The 25,524-nt window shown below is 39.4% G+C and overlaps 1 protein-coding gene across 23 annotated transcripts in view; it reads right to left on the bottom strand.

Annotated features, from left to right (window-relative positions):
* LOC106871111 (uncharacterized) overlaps nucleotides 1-25,524 on the bottom strand; it is an 86,262-nt gene that overhangs the window by 39,048 nt on the left and 21,690 nt on the right. For 9 of the 23 annotated variants that reach the window (XM_014917421.3, XM_089347644.1, XM_089347622.1 and 6 more), the window contains exon 2: nucleotides 2,935-3,087. In XM_014917421.3, coding sequence (XP_014772907.1) covers nucleotides 2,935-3,006 — 72 coding nt within the window. In that variant the 5' untranslated portion in view covers nucleotides 3,007-3,087. Of the gene's footprint in view, nucleotides 1-2,934; nucleotides 3,088-11,739; nucleotides 11,838-25,524 lie in introns of all 23 variants that reach the window. The other 14 variants (XM_014917416.3, XM_089347628.1, XM_014917417.3 and 11 more) reach the window with 2 other exon arrangements.

Here is a 25,524-nt window from a genome sequence, read left to right as displayed (position 1 = left end):
CAAACAATTACAATTAGATCTGTTAAGTTTGCACTTGATAGAAGTTTAAATGGGATTGCTCCACAAATATTCCTTGTGTTGGTATGTATGTATGTATGTACTGGTGCCATGTAAAAAACACCCAGTCCACTCTATGAAGTCATTAGCATTAGAAAGATCATCCAACTGTAACAACCACACCAACACAGACCCCAGATGGTGTTGGTACCATGTAAAAGCACCCAGTCTACTCTATACAGTGGTAGACATTAGAAAGAGCATCCAGCTGTAAAAACCATGCTAAAGCAGACAGTGAAGTTTGATGCAGTTCTCTGGCTTGCCATCATCATCATGCAGTGTTTTAAATCCAGGTTTTGTCCCCGTTAACAGGGGTGGCTGGATCTACTTCAATGCCATAGCAACCGAGGTAGGCAGGTGCAGCCCACTCCAACCTTTGGGCTGGCTGGTGCCCATTCTCCTTTGCTTTTTTGGAGCTGGATTCTCTACAGTGAGTATGCCCTTGCTTACCGCCACCCGCAGTTTCTAGACATGAGTGGTCCCGAGACCAAGCCCTCAACCACGATTTTTAAGAAATGTGGTGGAAAACTAGCTCAGGAAGGCTACACCCTGAGACCCCAAAAGGGGTCTCAGGGACTAGCATCAAACTGCCCAACCTATGCTAGTATGGAAGATGGACATTAAGTGTTGATGTGTCTATTGTTTTAGCAACATCATGTTGCAATAGGAGAGACTAACTCGATGACATTTCGGGATAGCCATTCATTGCAAGTCTAGTATCTTTCACAAAACTACAGCCCCAAAAAAGCACGCACTATGCTCTCGGAGTGGTTGGCATTAGGAAGGGCATCCAGCTGTCGGAGCATTGCCAGATCAGATTGGAGCCTGGTCCAGCCGCTGGCTTTCCAGACCTCAGTCAAACCATCCAACCCACACCAGCATGGAAAGCAGACGTTAAACGATGATGATGATGATGATGATGAAAATTGTGACAGTTGACATCTGCATGTATGTGTATGGATGTGTGCATGCATTCAACTCCGACATTTCTAAGTTGTTGGGAACAATAAGAAATAACTACCACATCATTAGTCAACGTTAGTCAACAAGAAACCATCCTCAGAAATGATAAATCCAACAACCATTTTCTCTTTAAAAACACGTGCAACATTTAAAGATTCAAACCTTAAAATAGCATGCTTTGAATATAGAACGAAAGAGATGAACATAATTATAACACTGCTCATAGATAGAAGTCTAACCCTACTGATAAGCTGGGTGCCTGTTATCTACATATCTGGAGGTGATGAAGTTGGTGGTTTCTATGCCAGCAATGCGTTCAGGTTGAGCTGACAAAGGCTCAATGACATCTCGCTCTCTCTCTCTCTAATCTGCAGGAGATTAATCACACAGTATTACCTTACTGCTACATGTAACTTGGAGTGGTGGAGGGGCAAAGATATTTCTAACTTGGATAGGTTTTAAAGATCAAGATCCTCTATCATAAAAACTGAATAACTGTGTAGATATATAGATAAAGTCAACAGTGAGTGTGAGTCATGTTATTGTAATACTGTGTGATTAATCTCCTGCAGATTAGAGAGAGAGAGAGAGCGAGATGTCATTGAGCCTTTGTCAGCTCAACCTGAACGCATTGCTGGCATAGAAACCACCAACTTCATCACCTCCAGATATGTAGATAACAGGCACCCAGCTTATCTATGAGCAGTGTTATAATTATGTTCATCTCTCTCGCTCTCTCTCTCTCTATTCAAAGCATGCTTTTAAGGTTTGAATCTTAAAATATTGCATGCGTTTTTAAAGACAAAATGGTTTTGCAGACTGAAAACCAATGACATAACTTGTATGATGGCTACACTAATGTCAAGACAAAGAGATCGCTCACACACACAGCTTCTTTCTCCATCTATGAAATCCATTCACAAGGTTTTGGTGAACACAATAGACACTTGCTCAAAGTGCCATGTATATACAGAAGCATCATCATTTGGTGTCCTTTTTTCCAGCTGGCATGGATTGGACAGTTTGACAAGAACCGACGAGTGAGATTGCTCTCCTAAGCTCTGTATCAATTTTGGTAAGGTTTCTACAGCTGCAAGATCTTCTTAATGCCAACCATTTAACAGAGTATACTGGGTGCTTTTTACATGACACCAGCACTTGTGAGACAACTGAGTACTTGCAAGATAATACCCCTCAACTGAGAGGGGTATGGATTGGAGGAATAAGAAACTCTGATAGAGAAAGAGAGAGAGAGAGGAGCAGATATCTTGTTGAAGAGGTGAAAACGTGGCATGCCTGCCAGTGCCAGCTGACTGGCTCCCGTGCTGGTCGCACATAAAAAGCACCACTCAAGTGTGATTATTGCCAGTAGCGCCTGATTGGCCCTCATGCCGGTGGCATGTATAAGGCACCATTCAAGTGTGATTGTTGCCAGTGCCGACTGACTGGCTCCCATGCTGGTGGCACGTAAAAAGCACCATTCAAGCGTGGTCGATGCCAGTACTGCCTGATTGGCCCTCGTGCCTGTGGCATGTATAAGGCACCCACTACACTCTCAGAGTGGTTGGCGATAGGAAGGGCATCCAGCTGTAGAAACTTTGCCAGATCAGATTGGAGTCTGGTGCAGCCTTCTGGCATGCCAGCCCTCAGTCAAACCGTCCAGCCCATGCCAACATGGAAAGCGGACGTTAAACGATGATGACGACGATATATATATATGTATCATCATCATCGTTTAACGTCTGCCTTCCATGCTGGCATGGGTTGGACAGTTTGACATAGAGCTGGCCTGACTCCAAGTGTCTGTTGGAATCTGGACTCCAATTATGTATAATTTCATAAAGCAAAATAACATGAAATAAACGTTTTTATTACACCACAAAACAGGAAATAGAAGCCAAAATATTACATTACCTTCTGAGAAGGTGATTTCTTTTCGGACATGTCTTGCATCCAAAACACTACAATATTTATTATAGAAGGCATGCAGACAGCTTTCAGGTATCTCTGTCAAGTATCCAGAGAATTTCCAAAAGTATGAGAAATAATCAAAAAATTTTTTTGCATCTGAAAGGAGAAAGAGAAATACTTGTTAAAAAATGTATGGGCTGTAAAAGAATTAAAATCTTAACAACAGAACTGATTGAAATACTTAAATGTTTTGCTTGTTTCAGTCATCTAACAGCGGCCATGCTGGAGCACCGCCTTTAGTTGAACAAATCAACCCCAGGACTTCTCCTTTGTAAGCCTAGTACTTATTCTATCGGTGTCTTTTGCCGAACCGCTAAGTTACGGCGGATGTAAATGCACCAGCATCAGTTGTCAAGCTATGGTGGGGAGACAAACACAGACACACAAACACACACACACACACACATATATATATATATATATAGCAAATAAGAAAGTGGAGAAGATACAAAATCGACAGGCATCAAACAGTAAACATTCCAATATGTCTATTTATTCAAATGTATTGGATGAATACATAAACATATTATCAAATAGAAAGAATTGGTAATTGCAACAACACCCTTTGCTTCCCCACCCTCGTTTCAATTACCAACTCTTTCTGTACCACTGATACATGTGTATGTATTCATCTAATACACTGGCATAGACATACTGGAATGTTTACCAGCCGATGTCTGTTGATTTTGTATCCTCTCTGCTTTCTTATTTGCCATATAAATCAAGGGTAAACCACCTTTTACCCCCCTGCTCATATATAACACTCAACTGCGGGATTGCCACGCAATAACTAGCACTTGCGTATGAATATTTGGGTACACTACCAGCAGTATATTGGGTAGGTACTAACTCTTAGTTGGTTTCTCAACCTTTGACTCACACAAAAATATATATATGAACACACACACACACACACACATATATACACACAACAGGCTTCTTTTCAGTTTCTGTCTACCAAATCCAAACACAAGGCTTTGGTCGACCTGAAACTATAGAAGACACTTGCCCAAGGAACCACACAGTGAGACTGAACCTGGAAACCATGTGGTTGGTAAGCAAGCTACTTACCACACAACCAATTGCGAGAAATAGCTAAATTTCTTTCTCAAACATTTTACATAGTTTAACCTACACAAGTTAGCGTGTAAAAAATAAAATGGAAATTTTGAAAGAAGTATCAATGAACTAGCTTTTACACATTGAATGGCTGGGAGGATCCACCAAAATTTAATCGGGATCAAAGAGGTCCTTAGATAAAAAAAAACAGTTGAGAACTATTTGTTTACGAGTGGCTGTGTGGTGAGTAGCTTGCTTATCAACCACATGGTTCTGGGTTCAGTCCCACTGCACGGCACCTTGGGCAAGTGTCTTGTACTATAGCCTTGGGCCAACCAAAGCCTTTTGAGTGGATTTGGTAGACGGAAACTGAATGCAGCCAGTTGTATATATATGTGTGTGTGTTTGTGTGTCTGTCCCCCCGACCATCGCTTGACAACTGATGTTGGTGTGTTTACGCCCCTGTAACTTAGAAGTTCAGCAGAAGAGACCGATAGAATAAGTACAAGACTTACAAAGAATAAGTCCTGGGGTCACTTTGTTCAACTAAAGGCAGTGCTCCAGCGTGGCCGCAGTCACATAACTGAAACAAACAAAAGAATACACATCAAATCTAATAGCTGCAGGGAAGTGGAACTACCCTCGACACATAACGCTGCCCCGTTATGTTTGAGGCATTATCATACCTGTCTCTAACTATGAACTTGAAAACGTTTATCATGGCTGTTTTTTTTCTAAACCGAGTTATTAACGTTTCGAGTGTAGAGTGTGTGTGTGTGTGTGTGGGGGGGGGGGGGGGGGGCTAATAGTGTGAGATAGCAACACTGAAGTGATGTGAGAATGAGAACACTGAAAAGTTGATTAGCTTGGAGATACATAATTTCAATAAGTAGTATTTGATCTAGATTGCAGACATGGACATCAAGATTATAACATACTACTACTACTACTACAACACAGAAAGACAATAACAATTTGAAACCAGAAAATAATTTGATTTATAAATGGGAAAAAAAAAGAAGAAAAAAAATTACTGACAGTTATGAATAGTACCAATTAACGAATCGAAAACAAACAAAAAGTAAAAGAATATCTGAAAATAGACGAAAGGAAGGAAGTAAGAGAGAGAGAGAGAGAGAGAGAGAGAGAGAGAGAGAGAGAGAGAGAGAGAGAGAGAATGGGGGCAAAGAGACAGTAAAGAAAAGAAAAAAGAACATAATAATAGAGGAAGAGAGAGGAAGGGAGAGCAAAAGTTGATTCAAGACAATCCTACAACAGCTTAGAGGATCAGTGACTAGGTCATAAATATAAAAAGAGACAAACTGATATATATATATATATATATATATATATATATATATATAATATTATAAAATAATAATAAAAGTTAGTAGTTGTAGTTTAGCTCCAAGTCAACCCGGATAGATCAGGTGGTGTCTCAGCCATGGCCATCCAGCTCTTTTTTTTTTTTCCTAATTCTTTTAGTCCTAGCACTCTAGTATCCATTGAGTGTTTTCTTTTTTTAAAGACAGTAGGTATATTCTGAAAGGGATTTTGCTGCTGTCTCTAGCAGTCTGAGCAAACACTATTAACTGCCAAACTGCAACTATTTTAGTACCAACCTCATCGGCCAAAATAACCTAATTGGTATTCATTTCATCAATACTAAAACAATTAAGGATAAACACTGAGCTTAGTTTACTAAATCTATTAACTATTGAGCCATCCAGTAAGGCTACATGGTCGCTTTACACGAATATGGGGAGGAGGGGCAGAAAGAAATAGCAGCCAAATTCCCCTCAAGCCACACTCAACTGTTCCTAAATAAATAATAAAGAAAAAGTTGAAGGTCATATTGGATGAAGTAATCTTGGATTCACTACCTGAAGAGAATACTTGAAATGGTCATTAGCTGGAGTGTATTTGATCAGAGGTCTATCAGACCATAGCTGTCTAGAACTGAAGTACTCCGACTAGTTTCACTATTAATTGCATACTCTGATGAAGAGGTAGAGTAGAGAAAGACATTGAACTAACTCCAGCATGGTGTGGAGAGTAAAAAAAACTCAGACTGCTAACAGGGTTTCAGAAACCAAACAGAAACTTAATGGGTATATCAAAACTGACTGTAATATCAGGGCTTGCGGGAGCTAACACCTCATCTAGATGCAATACACACATGAAAAAAGATGTCATTACACTATACAACTGTATCTAGAATTAAGTTGAGAAAAAGGATTGAAATTCTAAGCTTCACTTACATTTCTTTTATGCCAATTAATGTACACAGATTAGCTAAAGCTCAATAATTTGTGTGTGTGTGTGTGTGTGTGCGTGCGCGCGCGTCTTGCTGAATGGTTAAGAAGCTTGCATCCTAAGCATGTGGTCTTAGGTTCAGTCCTGTTGTGTTGGCACCTTGAGGCAAGCGTCTTCTACAAGAGCTCTGGGCTGACCAAAGCCTTGAATGAATTAGGTAGATGGAAACTGAAAGAAGCCAATAATATACATACACAGCAATGTATACTAGGAGACAAATATACAATGGTCATGTTTGACATTCTACAATTAAGAGACTAGAGTATTGCACAAAAAAAAAAAAAAGAAAAGAAACTAAAAAGAAATACCCAGGAGGTTTGCTATATAGTCAGGAGTTAGTTTATGCAGCAGTTAATATTCAAAGAATGCTACACTGCTAGAAACAATTGACAGGAGATAAATTATGCTCATTACCAAAATAGAAAAACAAGCAGACAGTTAGAGCTAAAAAGGGAGCCTCTGTATAGTCACTTGACTGCTAGAAGTGGCAAATCCATTGCTTGATTTAACACCTGGCCGACCATTGACGGACTATTTAAGTCCACTCTGTCGCAAGCACTCAGACCAGGTCTCCAGTTTCAGGATCATCTGTCAACTGGGGCTTCTACTTTTTACTTGACCAGTCTTAGAAGTTATGCAACAAGGTTCATAGGTGTGGCCCTTCCTCCTTTTGCTAGGCCCAAACAAACCTGCTGCAATCTTAAAAAAAGGGGCCTATTAGACAATGTAGTCCTAGATACACGATGGCTGAAAGAAAGAAAAACAAAAAAGAACAAGCAACAAAAGACAGTACTAATGCAATTAGAACACTTTCAATCAAAGGTTTGCTCCATCAGAATTGACTTGAAACTAAACAGCTAACAGTAAACAGTTGAAAACATTTACAACCATTGCATAATGTCTAGACATCTAAACACAACACATTTATATACATGTGTGTGTGTGTGCATACATACACAATAGGATTCCATCAACCAAATCCATTTACATAACCTGGGGCTATAGCAAGCACTTGCCTAAGGTGCCATGCAGTGGGACTAAACTTGACAGCCCCGTGGCTGGAAGCTTTTCAACCACACACTCACGCCTACTGAGTAAATAAATGTTGGCACTCCGTCACTTACGACGACGAGGGTTCCAGTTGATCCGATCAACGGAACAGCCTACTCGTGAAATTAACGTGCAAGTGGCTGAGCACTCCACAGACACATGTACCCTTAATGTAGTTCTCGGGGATATTCAGCGTGACACAGTGTGACAAGGCTGACCCTTTAAATTACAGGCACAACAGAAACAGGAAGAAAGAGTGAGAGAAAGTTGTGGTGAAAGAGTACAGCAGGGTTCGCCACCACCCCCTGCCGGTGCCTCGTAGAGCTTTAGGTGTTTTCGCTCAATAAACACTCACAACACCCAGTCTGGGAATCGAAACCGCGATCCTATGACTGCGAGTCCACTACCCTAACCACTGGGCCATTGCGCCTCCACTGAGTAAATAAACAAACATACTCAAAATGACATTTGTTTGAATTAGAGCTGTATAAACATCAACATCATTTCAACAACTTCTATTAACAACAAATCATAAATCCCTGCACATTATACAAAAAACTACCAACTTGAAATTGAGCTGGCAAAAAGCTAATATCAATAGACAATGATGATGTTTTACAATAAAATATCTCATTGATTAAGGCAGTGAAGAGTGACTACATTAACAATTTCAGTAGAAGAAACAGTGGAATCTACCTTAATCATAAGCCTACCAATGTGAACACCAGCAGACAAATCATATTATATATGTGGATGTATGTGGTCTGCACAGATGTAAATATTGCACTGGCATCTCTCAGTTTGGAAGTCAATGGTAATGTTAATCCTTCAGCATTCAGATTACTTGGTCTAACGTAATGCTTTTTATTCACATTGTTTTGAATTAATCATGCATTACCTCAAAGCTTTGAGACTTCAATGATGTGATTGGTTATTTCTAGAATGGCACTGGAAGTTAGGTGTGAGAGTTCAGGTCTGGCCCCATTTGAAGATAAAACAGGTAGAATATTTGGGCCGGATATGGCCGGTTTAAATGCTAAGGAGTTAAACCATTATTTTAGCGTCTCTGACTTTTTCAAACTGGCTCTAAGTGTATCAACTGAAGTGAGTTGTCAGGTTTCCTTTTTTCCTGCCCATTTCTTTTGTTTTTGGTCCCTCATCTTTAGTAATTTAGCCATTTCTCATTAGCCATCTATCATCTCCCAGCTGTATCAATCTCAGTCAATATTGGGTGTCATTTGCAAATGTTTTTAAAGAGAACCAACAGAAAATCCCTTTTGTGGGTTTCTCAGCCTCTCCTTTTACATCAGAGGTTGTTAAGGGGCAGCAGTTGGTCTACGAACCAAGCCATATATAAAGCACCCAGTACACTCTGGAGTCTGGTGCCACCCCTCAGCTTACCAGCCCTGGTCAAACCATCCAACCCATGCCAGCATGGACAATGGACATGACATGAAACGATGATGTAAAAATTAAAGAAGACAGTTTTCAAATTACATTTACTCTTTAAAGGCTTCATACAGTTTCATTCTGGCGTCTTGAGTTAAATGGGTGTTGGTCCATAATTAACACACACAACCAACATATGCTTTACATAATGCATTAATTAGTCTGGGCTCTAGCTGAAGGTGATCTACACACACACACACAATATACATGTATACACATTTCAACAGAGTGGGCTGAACTTTGAACGTCTATTTCAGTCAAATGGTTCTACTGTTGATAAACAGTGTCACTGTGGAAACGACGAAGCATTTTTTCCTCAACACCAATTGTGAAATACCTGCACACATCTCAATCCAAAAACTTGGTGGACCCATTCCTTTAACTCATGGTTCTGTAACATAAACACACTTTCCACAACACTTGAGAGTCACTGCAACAGGTCAAGGTCATCATATTTGTGGATTCTGACCACTTCCAACTGTATTCTCTGTCACTAGACTATCATGGAACAGATTTTGTACCACAGTTAACAAGCATTTTGAGGTTGAAAGTGGAGCTCAACAAAACTGTGCCCTCCAAGCAACCCAATTCAACCATGTGATCGACTGGATGTTAGTAGCTCCAGCTGAGAGTCAGAGTTCTTCTAGACCAGGATACAACAGTCAGGCATTGACTACACTGACAATATTGTTGTCTTCAGTTTAACCCTTTAGCATTAATTATGTATTCACATTGTTTTTAATTAACGATGCATTTTCTTGTAGTTTTGAGATTTTGATGAGGTGATTGTTTATTTTTAGAATGACATAGTAAGGTAGGTGTGAGAGGCTGAATATGGCCAGTTTGAACATAAAACAGGTAGAATATTTGGGCCAGATATAGCTGGTGGGTATTATGGCCCAGTGGTTAGCATGTTGCACTCACGATCATTAAGATTATGGTCTTAATTCCCTGACCAGGTAGGGTGTTGTGTTTCTGAGCAAAACACTGTATTTCACGTTAGTCCAGTCCACTCAGCTGTAAATGAGTTCCAGCAATCCTGCAATGGGCTGTTCAGTGGGGTGTCTTGTAATCTCAATCATTTTAATGCCTGGCCTTCAGTCCTAGGGCTCATAACAGATCAAAAGGAATTAAGATCACACTTGATAAGCTCAAGGGTGCTTCAAAGCAACACAAACAGACGACAATATTTTTTCAGGATGGTTTAGATATCCAGCTATAAAAGATGGATATATCTTTATTTGGAATAATCTTTGATACCTATTGGTTAATCATAACAATATAGTTCCTAATGTGACCAACAACTCTTCTATAGTCCCGAAGAGCAAACGAGCAATGCAGAAAAAGACTTGTGTTCCAAATAGTTTTCTACAGAAGTGAAACTGAAGATCAACATTGCCAGAGATTTGACAACTGGTATTGAAGAAGAAAACACTATCACATTAACCACATACATGCATGCGTGTGTGCGTGTGTGAGTGAGAGAGATCACTAAACCTGCTGCTATGTGAATTTGAAGTCCTTTGTGTTAAGAATGTATCATGGCTGCGAGTCACCGCTGATCAGAGAACCTATGTATTGGCTGACAAAACAGACTGGTCTCAGATTTGCCATTTATACAGGACAGTTAACAAATAGTTGTTTGAGGTGCAAGAATCAGCTGAAACTGCAAAGAGAATGCAGCACCAAGTCCAAAATAATAATAATAATAATAATAATAATAATAATAATAATAATTTCAAATTTTAGCACAAGGCCAGCAATTTCAGAGTATGGGATAAGTTAGTTACATTAACCCTGAAAGGATGAAAGACAAAGCCGACCTCAGTGTAATTTGAACTCAGAACGTAAAAGGGGATAAACTGCAGCTAAGTTTTGATCCAACGATGCTGCTGGCTTGCCTGATTATTATTATTATTACTGGTACACCCGTGCTGGTGGCACATAAAACTAAAAGCATCATTCAAGCATGACTGATCCCAGTGCTGCCTCACTGGCACCTGTGCTGGTGGCACATAAAAAGCACCCACTACACTCTGTAAAGTGGTTGGCGTTAGGAAGGGCTTCCAGCTGTAGAAACCTTGCCAGATCAGGTTGGAGCCTGGTGCAGCCTTCTGGCTTGCCAGTCCCCAGTCAAACTGTCCAACCCATGCCAACATGGAAAGCAGATGCTCAACGACAACGATGATGATGCCACCACCACCTTCATCATCATGCTTAGTGATATTTCTTCTGATCCTTTATGTTCTGAGTTCAAAGGTCACCAACGTTGACTGTGCCTTTTATTCTTCCAAGGTTGTAAAATAAGCCCCAGCTGAGTACCAGGATTGATGTCTCCGACAAGCCCCTTGCCCCGAAATTTCAGGCTTTGTGCCTATAGTAGAAAGGATTATCACCACCACCACCACCACCACCACTACTACTACTACTAAGGCAGTGAGTTGGCAGGATCATTAGTGTGTCAAACAATATGCTGAGCAGCATTTCTTCTGGCTTTTTATATTCAGAGTTCAAATCTTGCCATGGTCAACTTTGCCTCTCATCCTTCCAGGTCAATAAAATAAGTACCTGTCAGCACTGGGGTTGATAGAATCAACTTCCCTTCCCTTTAAAATTGCTGGCCTTATACCAAAACTTGAAGCAATTATTATTCATTCATTGATTATTGTTACTCAATAATAAAGTGAAATTACAAATAATGATTTTTGCTTGCAACTATTACCCTATAATTGTTTAATTATAGAGTTACTCACTAGTTAGAATCACAAATATCTACATGAGCCAACATAACTAGAATGTACAGTGTATTTTTAAAATGCAAACATAAAAATGAAGTATAAAATAAGAGAGAAATGTGCCATCTTATCAACATACCAGTCGATAAAACAAGACACAATGGCCAACCTTATCAAGGGCTTTGAAGTGACTGGTTCAGTTGAAGATTTAGAAAGACATGGAAGACCAAGATCCATCTGTACCAAAGAAAACAAACAAGTTGTTGAAGCTACTTCTATAAAAATCCATCAGGTTTTCTAAACAAACAAAAAATAAATGAAAATGTATAAAATATATATATATGAGGGTAAGTCAAAAAGTAATGCCATTTTGTTTAGGACAGGTATAATTACCAACACAGGAACATGTATCATACATCAAAATGAAGCTGGTCCTCTGTGGATCACATCCCTACTTCTCAACATAGTCAGCGTTTCTCTCAATAGCAATGTTCCACCTTCGAATGAGAGCATGTATTCCTGCCCCGTAAAATTCTGTTGACTGTTCTTTGAGCCACTTCTTCACTACAGTTTTCACTTCCTCGTCACTGGAATAATGTTTGCCTCTCAAACCCTCTTTCAAGGGGCTGAAGAGATGATAGTCTGAAGGCGCTCAATTATTCAAGTGATGAGGAAGTGAAAACTGTAGTGAAGAAGTGGCTCAAAGAACAGTCAACAGAATTTTACGGGGCAGGGATACATTCTCTCATTCGAAGGTGGAACATTGCTATTGAGAGAAACAGTGACTATGTTGAGAAGTAGGGATGTGATCCACAGGGTTCCAGCTTCATTTTGATGTATGATACATGTTCCTGTGTTCATAATTATACCTGTCCTAAACAAAATGGCATTACTTTTTGACTCCCCCTCGTATATATATCTATATAAATAAGAAAAGAAGCATTTCATGAACATCTATTTTGTTGATATTTCATGAGGTGAGAGTGGATGTTGCAGCGAGTGTTGCTGGTCATTCTCTGCAGAAATGCTTTTGCAATCATGTCCAAAAGGTGCAGCTAAACACGCCATTTGTCTGGGGTGTACAACCTCTCCACCACTACCTTCTGCTGTTTAATTCCCACCTCCATTTTTTAATCTTTTTCTTCCTTTCCTTAGGGAGATACGAGTTTTTTTTTTCCTGGATAATTTCATCTTTTGTACTTTTTGTGGGTTTTTTTTTCTTTTCCATTCATGAGATCAACTTAAAAATAATGTCAACTTCATTTATTGTGAATGAAAGTGATCTCAATGAAACTGAAGTGTGACCAGACATGAAGACATAAAACTTGCAGGGGAGAAACAGCTGAAAAGTGTCTTTTGAACTAAAGAAAAGTTAATTGTACAGCACAAATTAAGGGACAAGTGAAAATCCAACACGTAATTGTCAAAAAATATCATTGTCCAGCATCACAGTCACTGTCTTGAAGGCAAATTCCATTTCAGGTGAGTTATTCAACTCAGCTACAATAATCAAGTCTTGCTGTATCTAATGAGACAAAGACAAAATATAATTGTAACATAATGGGACACCAGCTTATTACAGTAGTAGCTTTAAACACAATTAGTTGGATCAGTATACTCCTTAGCAGTGAGCGGTATATTGGTGACAAGCTGAGTAACCTGTTCAGTTTTTGATTGCACACATTCAGAAACCAAATCAAAATGTTTTCATTTTGGGACAGAGCAACGTCTTCTCTTGAAGCCAAAATATCTAAAGATAGCAGAGGAGTAATGAAATGAGACAAAGAGGGAGAGAACTGGAGATAGAAACATGATTAGAGAGAGAGAGAGAGAGAGAGAGAGAAAGAGAGAGAGAGAAAAGTGGAAAAAGAAACTTTAAAAATTTTATCTAGTGACAACAGAAACATGGTTTGAGAACAAAAAGATTTTTAGAGAGCTAACTAAAGATGAGATGACAATTATTGAAGGGTTAATTAATTACATATATCAGAGGATTGCTCCCACACCTAGGACAGTGCTGCTGCACAGAGATACCCTGGACTGCATTCTGAGAAGGGCCATTCAACATAGAGGTAGAGCCCATTTTATTGCACTCACAGGCTTGTATACTTGTATCTACAAAATATATAAATTTTTCAGTTATTCTTTTGTTTCAGTCATTTGACTGTGGCCATACTGGAGCACCGCCTTTTAGTCGAACAAATCGACCCCAGGACTTATTCTTTGTAAGCCTAGTACTTATTCTATCGGTCTCTCTTGCCAAACCATTAAGTGACGGGGATGTAAACACTCCAGTGTCGGTTGTCAAGCGATGGTGGGGGGACAAACACAGACACACAAACACACACACACACACATATATACGACGGGCTTCTTCCAGTTTTCGTCTACCAAATCCACTCACAAGGCTTTGGTTGGCCTGAAGTTATAGTAGAAGACACTTGCCCAAGGTGCTGCGCAGTGGGACTGAACCCAGAACCATGTGGTTGGTAAGCAAGCTACTTACCACACAGCCACTCCTTTGTACAATACTCCTATGCCTATTTTCGACATAGGTTGCATTTCTACTACGACTTACAAGACTCGACCAGAAAACTATCCTAGTGGTTATTCCCAGACTGGGCAGCGCATTGTGTTTCTGAGCAAAACATTTCATTTCATGTTGGTCCAGTCCACTCAACTGTAAATGAGTAACTCTGTGATGGAAGAGTCGTCCAATTAGAGGGACTGTTGGCCTGCTTGCCGAGCCAGCAGGGTGGCATCATTCGAAAGCTAAAAACGATGCAAAAAAGCGCATTGTGACCAGCAATGTATAACAACATCTGATGGTCTGGTCAATACTGTGATATTCTTTTATTGGTTTCAGTCATTTGATTGCAGCCATGCTGGAGCATCACCTTTAGTCGAACAAATTGACCCCAGGACTTCCTATGTAACAGAGGCCGGAGCTTGTCTATGTTGAATGGCCCTTCTCAGAATGCAGTCCAGGGTATCTCTGTGCAGCAGCACTGTCCTAGGTGTGGGAGCAATCCTCTATTGTGGGTGTCAGTAACAGGTACGGATTGAGATATTTTCTAGTTGTGCTTTTGTCAAGAGAGATTTTTGATGATAGAGAGGCCCAGTGTCTGCAGTGATAAGAGTGCTCAAGTTAAGTGCCACTTGTGATGGGGTGGGAGTGGGGGTGGGGGTGGAGTGGTGCAGTGGCGTTTCCTTGGTTTGGAGAGTGCTTGAGTTATTTTGCTGTTAAAAGACTGACATCACTCTACTGGAGGAAGGTCTCAAGTCTTTGTTTATGGAATCAATGCAAGCCTGGTGTATGGTGCCTAGTTTGTGTGTGGATGATGCATGGTTGAGGCAGGTTAGAGAAGAATGGGAAGTTGTATCATCTGTGTAAGAGTGAGTATTGCTGGATGTAGTGGTTGGTAGGTCATTATATATATAGAAGAGGGAGGTACAAAACGAGACCCTGGAGTACATTATCATCATTTAACATCTGTTTTCCATGCTGGCATAGATTGGACAGTTTGACAGGAATTGGCAAGCTGGAGTGCTGTACCAGGCTCCAGTCACCAGTTTTGGTTTTGTTTTTACAGCTGGATGCTCTTCCTAATGCCAACAACTTTACAGAGTGTACTGGGTGCTTCTTACATTGTACCATAACCAATGCTTTTTACATGGCACCAGCACAGGTGCTTTTAATGTGGTGCCAGCACAGGGGTGCAGCTTTAGTCACAGTATGGCAGGTGTTAGGTTTTTGAGGTGAGGAAAAGAGCAGAGTGTTTGTGTGTGTTGGTCTAGAGTGCAGGTAAACGATGGAATGCATTGGTGTGGGATGAGGATGGGAGCTATGAAGATGAAGACTTGGCAGAGACGTAAGATAGATGTTTTCAATGTGTAGAGGTAATATGTTCAAAGAGTTTCTGATGGTCTGAGGTGTTCAGATAGCAATAGAGGAAAATGATGGAGGGAGACTTTGAAGCAGAAATGGAAGTTGTTCTTGCAGAAATCCAGTTATGAGAGGTAAGAGGGTAAAAGACAAGGAGATTATGAAGACAGTAAATATTGGAGTGAAATTTGAATAGAAAGTGTATTAGAGACAACAGAACTGGATTGTACATTAGAGGTGATAAATAGGATGTGTGGTTTGCCAGAGATTAAAAGATGATACGTGGGGTCTGGGTTGTAGAGGAGGTTTTGAAGGTTTGAGAAAAGGAAACACAAGTGGTGAGGGCATTTGGATTTATTTTACTTTTATAGGGAAGAATTGAGGGTGATATGTGTGGAAAGGTTATTGAAATCTCCAAGCATTAGAGCAAACCTTGTTTGAGGAACTTAAGATCAGATGGTAGTGTTAGATTGGGCAGCATGGTGCACTAGCACCAAATCCTGCTAAAAGAAAAAAAAAAAAAGAACAAAACTTTCTATGGCATTCTAAAAGGAGCTTTATAAGAACACGAACAAAAAAAAAAAAATTTTTTAATAACAGTAACTGTGGTTGAAATAACAAAGCAAGGATTAGAAAGAAAAAATTAATAATAATTACTGTTGAAGTATGTAATGTTGGATGGTAAATTAGAAAATTGATTATTAATTAGGCATATATAGATAAACACATACAAACAACATATATATGCCATCTGATGAGGTAGTCGACTATCAATATATCTACTAATTATTGATCATTGACTACAGAAACAATTGTTATGAAATAATTAACATACTAACAGTCTGTTTTCTGGTTTTTCCTTTAAACTATATGCATAAACCCATATGAACATACATGCACACACACACACACACATATACATACATATATCCCTGTATCTTGAGGGTATGCCCTGCACATCTTCACTAACATCCTCTCTCTCTCCCTTGACAGGGGTAGCCAGGTATCTCTATCATAGTTTAACCCGTCATCACCTGGTACAAAGCCACCTCTCTCAATACTACTCCTTCAGTTGAAGAGTCTTCGTCTTGACTAATACTTGGTGACCTGGCAGTTGCTGTTGCCACATGAAAAGCACCCAGTCCACTCTGTAGAGTAGATGGTGTTAGGAAGGGTATCTAGCCACAAAAAACATACCAATGCAAAAGAGCTTGGTGCAGTTCTCTGGCTAGCCAGCTCTCGTCAAACCATCTAACCCATACCAGGATGGAATACATAAGCTAAATGTTGATAATGGTATGGCACGTAAAAGCACCTATTACACTCTCAGAGTGGTTGGCGTTAGGAAGGGCATCCAGCTGTAGAAAACCATGCCAAATCAGACTGGATCCTGGTGCAGCCTTCCAGTGTGCCAGCCCAAACAAACTGTCCAACCCATGCCAGCATGGACAGCAGACATATGAAGATGATGATGATGATGATGGTGATGATGATGGTGTGTGTGTGTGTGTGTGTATATATATATATATACACACACATATACGGCTAGATGTTCTTAACACAAACAAGAGTTCTGGAGATCCTGAACAGGATGTTGTCAGGAGACATCAATCAGTCTCTGCTACTGAACCCAAAAGAAACGAAACTTAAGAAATATGGAAGCTGCTTCAAATCTTCAATGCTTTAGAACCAGAGTTAAATTCTTCAATCTGTCTACAGACCTGAGGGGGCTGTCTTTGTAGAGATTATCTCTCTGGTTGGTGTACCAAACCTTTGTTCTAAGGCAGTGAGGGAAGATTTCCTTCTGGCAGTAAAGGAGCTACCAATGGTCCAGTTGATGAATTGATATCAGAGATCTTACCTAACCAGCAGCATCTGACACAGAAATAACTGTGCAAAAGAGCTATAGCTGTATCCTGTAATGTCCAATGATCAACATTAACTGGCAGCTGTTACAAGCACTTCCAGGAATTAGTCAAAACATAATAACAAATCAACATATAACGTTGTAAGGAAGAAGAAAGCATTCACTATCCTGCTGAATTTTAAAATTTCTTGGAACATTCAAGTCTACAACCGAATGAATTTCAAATAAAAAAATTAAAAAATAAGAGAGAAAAGGAGAGACAAGTGGTTAGAAGTGGCTGTGTAGTAAGTAGCTTGCTTACCAACCACATGATTCCGGGTTCAGTCCCACTGCATGGTGCCTTGGGCAAGTGTCTTCTACCATCGCCTCAGGCTGACCAAAGTCTTGTGAGTGGATTTGGTAGACGGAAACTGAAAGAAGCCCGTCGTGTGTATATATATATATATATATATATATATATATATATATATATATATATATATGTTTGTGGTTCTGTGTTTGCCCCCCACCATCACTTAACAACCGATGTTGGTGTGTTTACATCCCTGTAACTTAGCAGTTCAACAAAAGTGACCGATAGAATAAGTACTAGGCTTACAAAGAATAATTCCTGGGGTTGATTTGTTCAACTAAAGGCGGTGCTCCAGCATGGCCGCAGCCAAATGACTGAAACAAATAAAAGAATCCAATAATGGTGTTGTGTTATTTAGATCAGGGAACGGAACAAGACTAATTGGCTAAAAAAGCTTATGCCACATCACATTCAGCCCACTGTTCTTACTGGTATGTCAAATGAGAAGATACAATTATATTCAGAATACCTTTCACATCAACAGATGACCTTTTCGATGCTTTCTCTAAGACAAATCTAATGAATGAACTCAAATAATGTTTAGTATTAAACCAAAAATATATTAAGAGGCGTTCAGAAGCAACAATAGGCAAATTAAGCAATCCACAAAAGTGGTGGAGTAAATTTAATTTATGACTGCATAAATATCAATATTCTGTGTTAGAGAATGGTAAAAGTTAGAAACCAACAAACTACAAAATGGCCAGTCAGCAGCTCATTTTTTCAGCACATCAAAAGTAGACGTGGAATGTTTTCACTCTTATATTTCTCTTACAGCTACACTTTATTGTATCTATATTGGCACACAGCCACTCAGCCTTTTGTCTAGCACAGAGCCACTCCCCTTGGTTCCACTCCCTCTCTCAATCAAGAGGTCTTTGTTTTGCAAGTTACATAGCAACCCTGCTGGTGCCAGTGCCCAGTGACCCATAAAAAGAACCTATGATATGTCAAAGGCACCCGGTATACTCTGTAAAGTGGTTGGCATTAGGAAAGGCATCCAGCTGCAGAAAACAGACCAAAACAGATGACTGACACCTGATGCAGCTCTCCAGCTCTGGTCAAACTGTCTAACCCATACCAGCATGGAAAGTGGATGTTAAATGATGATGATGATATATACATAAACTTTGTCCAACTCTTGGAAGCATAGAAAAGTGTATGTTAAAATGATAATATATATATATATATATATATATATATATATATATATATATATATATATATATATATATATATATATAGGTTCAAAAAAACACAAAAAACAATAACAAAAAAACAACAAAGTGAGGACGTGATACGGATAGTGTTATTGGACGCTCGGGAAAGGAAAGAGAGAGAGTGTATATATTTTACAAAGCCAAGACAAGACAATGCAAGTTATAAGAAATAATACAGGTCGATGGTTTGTACTTTTATCATATATTTCAATATTTCAGGGCAAGGGGTGTATATGTGTGTGTGGGTGTATATATTGTTCAAAATTGTACAAAAAAATAAAAAGAAACAGTCAAGTGAGGGAACAACAAACATGGTGTTTAGTTCGATGACACACATGTATATGCATATATAAGAACATTTGGACATATATCACAGTTTGAACACCTACTTTGCTATACTTACAAGGTTTGGACAAAATTCATGGCAAATTTTCTACAGCTGAATACCTTTCCTGTCACCAACCCTCATTCATTTCCAAGCAAGGCAATATTAACCCATGGACAAACATATCTGTGCAGAATATTGGAAATGACTGACATTCATTTCAAGAGGAGACATGCACATAGACATACATGCTCACGCATATAGACACGCACACACAATGGGCTTCTTTCAGTTTCTGTGAACCAAATCCATTCAAAAGGCTATAATCAGCCTGGGGCTGATGAAACTTGTCCAAAGTGTCATGTAATGTTTGTCTTCCATGCTGGCATGGGTTGGATAGCTGGAGCATGTGTTTGATGACCATTTCTGAAGTATGTGTCACAATGGTACATACAATATAACACAAAATTATCTAGAGTGTCTTTTTTGGTAATGTCACTAGTGGCAATGGCACACAAATAACCATTACAAACTGTAAAATGATTGGCACTAGAAGAGCATCTGGCTGCGGAAACCAAGCTGGAACAGACATTGGAGCTCGATATAGCTGTGGAGCATGCCAGGTTCTGAAAAATGGATGTTAAATGATGATGAGTATGTTTATTAGAAGCAGAAGGCCTTCTGGAAAATCGTCCATTTCATATATATATATATCACAGGAGCACACAAACACATTTATATATATATATATATATATATATATATATATATATATGCACTTGTATTAATTTTGTGACTATTCTGTGGAACAGAAGTATTTTTACTTCTATTTTTAGCAATGCAGGTGCTCATAGTTCACAAAGGAGTCATACCCAATGACTAGCATAGCAGCACCATAGTCAACTGCTACAAAGGTAAAGGTGATGCTTTAGATAGAAATAACTACAGGGGTATCAAACTGCTGAATCAGGTGATGAAGGTGACGGAGAAGGTCATAGCCCAACTAATTAAGGAGAGAGTCTGCTTAGATGAGATGCAGTTTGGTTTTGTGCCAGGTAGAAGCACCACTGATGCTGTATACCTGGTACAGCAACTACAAGAGAAATACCTAGCCAAAGATAAACCCCTATACTTGGCTCTTGTTGACTTGGAGAAAGCCTTTGACAGGGTCCCCTGATCCCTTATCTGGTGGGCGATGCAGAAACTGGGGATTGACGAGTGGTTAATAAGAGCCGTAAAGGCCTTGTACAGGGATGCCACTAGTAAGGTAAGGGTCGGCAATGAGCATAGCGAAGAATTCCAAGTGGAAGTAGGGGTTCATCAAGGATCAGCCCTCAGCCCTCTCTTATTCATCATAGTCGGAATTCAAGACAGGCTGCCCCCAGGAGCTCCTCTATGCTGATGACCTTGCTCTCATTGCGGAATCACTACCAGAACCAGAGAAGAAATTTCAGGTATGGAAGCAAGGTTTAGAATCGAAAGGCTTTAGAGTCAATGTTGCAAAAACCAAAGTCCTAGTAAGTAGGAAGGCGAACACATCACAAACCCCTTCAGGCAGATGGCTCTGCTTGATCTGTAAAAAAGGTATAGGTAGAAACTCCATAAGATGTACCTAGTGTAAGTTATGGACACATAAGAGGTGCAGCAACATCAAAGGCAGATGAACCAGGAAGATAGCTTTCGTGTGCAGCAGATGCACAGGGGTAATAAACACCACAGATGCTCAGAAAAGTGATTCCATAACATGCCAAGGGGAGAAACAAGAAGTAGTTTATAGCTTCCGCTACCTAGGTGACCAAGTCTGTAGTGGGGGTGGATGCTCATAGAGCGTTACCACTAGAATAAGAATAGCCTGGGCAAAGTTCAGAAAGCTCCTAACTCTACTGGTGACAAAGGGCCTCTCGCTCAGAGTGAAAGGTAAATTGTACAATGCATGTGTGCAAACTACCATGTTTCACAGCAGTGAAACATGGGCCGTGACTGCCGAAGACATGCATAGGCTCGAAAGAAATGAGGCTAGTATGATCCACTGGATGTGTAATGTCAGTGTGCACACAACAGAGTGTAAGCGCCCTGAGAGAAATGTTGGACATAAGAAGCATCAGATGTGGTGTGCAAGAGAGATGACTGCACTGGTATGATCATGTGCTATGTATGGATGAGGAGAGATGTGTGAAGAAGTGTCACTCCCTAACAGTTGAAGGAACCCATGGAAGAAGGAGACCCAGGAAGACATGGGATGAGGTGATGGAAGCATGACCTTCGAACATTGGGCCTCACAGAATCAATGACGAAAGACCAAGACCTCTGGAGATATGCTTTGATTGAGAAGACCCGGCAAGGAAAGTAAGATCACAGCCGTAGCTTACACCAGTGTCACATAAGCAGTCCATTTAAAAAGCACCTTTGAATCATTGGGTGACATGCCGTGCTTGTGGAGACCTGTTGAGTCAAGTAAATCAAAATCAAATCAAATGGAAATTGTAGTTGTGGCCATTACCAGTGCTGGTGACATGTAATAAGCACTGTTCATGTGTGGGTTGCTGCCAGAAACACCTGACTGGCTCCCCGTGCTGGTGGTACATAAAAAGCATCATCCAAACGTGGTCGATGCCAGTGCCGCCTGACTGGCTCTTGTGTCGGTGGCACGTAACAAGCAGCCACTAAACTCTCGGAGTGGTTGGCGTTAGGAAGGGCATTCAGCTGTAGAAACATTGCCAGATCAGATTGGAGCCTTTTACGGCCTCCTGGCTTGCCAGTCCCCAGTCAAACTGTCCAACCCATGCCAGCATGGAGAATGGACATTAAACGATGATATATAAATATATATAAATATCTCTTATATGTAAGCATATAACACATGTATATATGTATGTGTGTGTGTAAAAGGTTGAATGTGGATTTGTCTTTTAATTGGAATGGTTTCCAAAAAAGATTTCTCACGTTGATTCTTCATATTTTGCTGAGACTTTACTGGAGTAAACTGGTATAGATTTGAAAAGTTGTATTAGTATAATAAGTGTACAATTAAGTTATAGAATGAAGTTCTACAAATCTAGTCAAATTTGTCAAAAATGGAGGAGATTACAACTTTTTAACATCTTATCTCCTCCATTTCTGACAAATATGATTAGATTTGTAGAACTTTATTCTACTTAGTATACTAATATCTCTTCTATGTATATATCTTATTAATTTTGCCTGTACAGCTTGTGTTTGCAGCCACCAGCGATGGTATTTTCAAAAGTACTATCGCTCTCATATTTATATATATATAAATAAATGTAGTGCTCCAGTATGGCCACAACCAAATGACTGAAACAAATACAATATTTATTTTGCTGTGTCCAGAGAGTCATTATGTCAATATTGACACACACACTGGTTCAATTCCACTCCTTAATTATTAATCATCTGGTTAACTATCCAACTAACTAATCAATTGTTTAACTTGGTTAAAGAGTAAGTCGGGTTTTATTAGAAAGTTCTTTCATTGCAATATGCAACCTTTTCAACAAAAGAGCTTTAAGAAAAAAACAAAAACAAACAACTTACTCTTTGACCAAATTAAACAACAAGCGATTACTTAGTTGGATATTTAACCAATTGACTAATAATAAAGGAGTGGAATTGAACCAGTGCATTCGTTAATAACATTGGCATAATGACTCTCTCGAGACACAAAAATTTGTTTCAACACGGATTCACATAAAGGATTTTGCAAACCAGATAAAAAGACAATATATCATCATCGTTTAACGCATGTCTTGCATGCATGCATGGGTAGGATAGTTGACAGGGGCTGGCCAGGTAGGAGACTACCCCAGACTACTGTGTCTGTTTCGGCAGGGTTTTTATGGCTGAATGGCCTTCCTAACACCAACCCCCCCCACAGAGTGAACCGAGTGTTTTTTGCATGGTTTTTACAGCTGGATGCCCTTCCAAATGCCAACTGCTTTACAGTGTGGAATGGATGCTTTTTAAGTGGCACCAGCATGGGTAGGGTCCTAAAGTAACTTGCAAAACAAGGAATCTTGAGAGGGGAGGGGCACTGGAGGAGTGGATCTTGTGTCAGATGATGAAAGGTTAGACAGTGACAGAGAAACAGAGAAGCAGAAACCAGTGTCTTACTACAGAAAAGGTGCAGGCATTGCTGTGCGGTTGAGAAGCTTGTAATTGGTTCCAGGTTCAATCCCACCATGTGACCTTTTAAGTGGATTTGGTAAATGGAAACTGAAAGAAACCCATCATGTATGCATGTATACATGTGTGTGATAGTATATTAACGATATATATATATATATGTGTATGCATGTGCGGGTGAGTTGGGTCTCATCTTGCCAGCATGTGTTTGTGGTAAATGCATGTCGCTATCATGCAAGTGGTGTTCTCGTTTCCAATCTGTGGAAACATGTCCACAGTGAAATATAACCTTACTTAGGAATAGGTGAGCATTGGCAATATTTTTCTAGCCACAGAAAAATCTACCTCAACAAATTCCATCCAACTCATGCAAGTGGAACTATGAGGTTAGGGAGGAATCTTCTAAACCACACCATGTCTACACTTACATATATATACATAAACGTATGCGTGTGTGTGTGTGTGTGTGTATACATATATATACACACACATGAATTATACACAAAGAGATCCTTTTTGATTTTTATCTAGCAAATCCACTTGTAAGCCTTTGGGGTTAAGGCAGAAGACTACCCAGGGTGTGACCCATTGCGACTGAACCTGAAACCATGTGGCACATGGATGGGAAGTGAATTTCTTAAGCACAGAGACAACTACACACATTTGTGTGAGTATATATATATATATATATATATATATATATATATATATATATATATATATATATGTTGTTGGTAATGTACTGAGTAGTATATTGATATTAATTTCTTTTTAAATCATAGATAAATTTAATAAGATTGCACAAAGATGTACTGAATAAAGTATATTTGTGTAAAAGTTATACTTAACACGTTCAAGTGTATTTAAATGTGAGTAGACCTGCTGCTGCAGAAATAGTCTTGAGAGAAAATACTTCTAGAAGACATGTGAAAACATATATTAGGCAGCAAATAGCATCACTGGATCATAGGACACAAGCATTTCTGCATTCTTTAGTGTCATCAATTACAAATACCAAATCTTATAAGAACAAATTATTAGAACAGCATGTATAAAACTTGGTCAAGCTAGGATTAAATAAAGTAGTATGAAGCATGTTGAATAAAATGTCTTTGTGTAAAGTCAGGCGTTTCTTCTATTGTGTATTTATGTTCATATATAAAAAATCTTGAAATTTTCCTAATGAAAAGTACTGTTTAAATCCATTTATCTATCTTTGTTTTTTCAGCATTAGACAACACCAGAAAAAACAAAGCATCTAAGCAGTACTTCATTTCATTTCCATAGGACAATTTGAAAGCTTTTTCTATGTGCATGTATCAGCTAAGAAATCATACGTTCATTATTTTCTAACTAATTCTTTATACATACATATATATATATGTAAATATATAAAAATAAAAAGATAAAGAGAGAAATGGTAAGGTTGGAGAAGTATTTTATGGATAAAGTCTTACAGCTGTTTCTGGGAAGACTCTATCGATAAAATACTTCTCCAACCTTACCATTGCTCTCTTTATCTTTTTATTTTTATATATTTACATATACACACGCTAATACACGACTTATAATCTCCAATCCTGTTCATACGACGACTGGGGCAAACTAGTCAGTATACAGCACTTACTCGGTATTACCTGTATCCTCTTGGGTTTGGTTAAATCCAATACCCTCCTCAACCTTATATATATATATATATATATATAGGCGCAGGAGTGGCTGTGTGGTAAGTAGCTTGCTTACCAACCACATGGTTCCGGGTTCAGTCCCACTGCGTGGCACCTTGGGCAAGTGTCTTCTACTATAGCCTCGGGCCGACCAAAGCCTTGTAAGTGGATTTGGCAGACAGAAACTGAAAGAAGCCCGTCGTATATATGTATATATATATATATATATATATATATGTGTGTGTGTGTGTGTATGTTTGTTTGTCTGTGTTTGTCCCCCCAACATCGCTTGACAACCGATAGAATAAGTACTAGGCTTACAAAAGAATAAGTCCTGGGGTCGATTTGCTCAACTAAAGGTGGTGCTCCAGCATGGCCGCAGTCAAATGACTGAAACAAGTAAAAGAGTAAAGAGAGTATTTGGAGCCTGGTGTTGCCATCCGGTTTCACCAGTCCTCAGTCAA

The sequence above is a fragment of the Octopus bimaculoides genome, chromosome 1 (genome assembly GCF_046866305.1).
Source record: "Octopus bimaculoides isolate indiv1 chromosome 1, ASM4686630v1, whole genome shotgun sequence".
NCBI classification, from domain to species: Eukaryota; Metazoa; Mollusca; class Cephalopoda; order Octopoda; family Octopodidae; genus Octopus; species Octopus bimaculoides.
The sequence above is the reverse complement of the archived record's forward strand: the minus strand, read 5'-3'. Positions and strand labels throughout refer to the sequence as shown.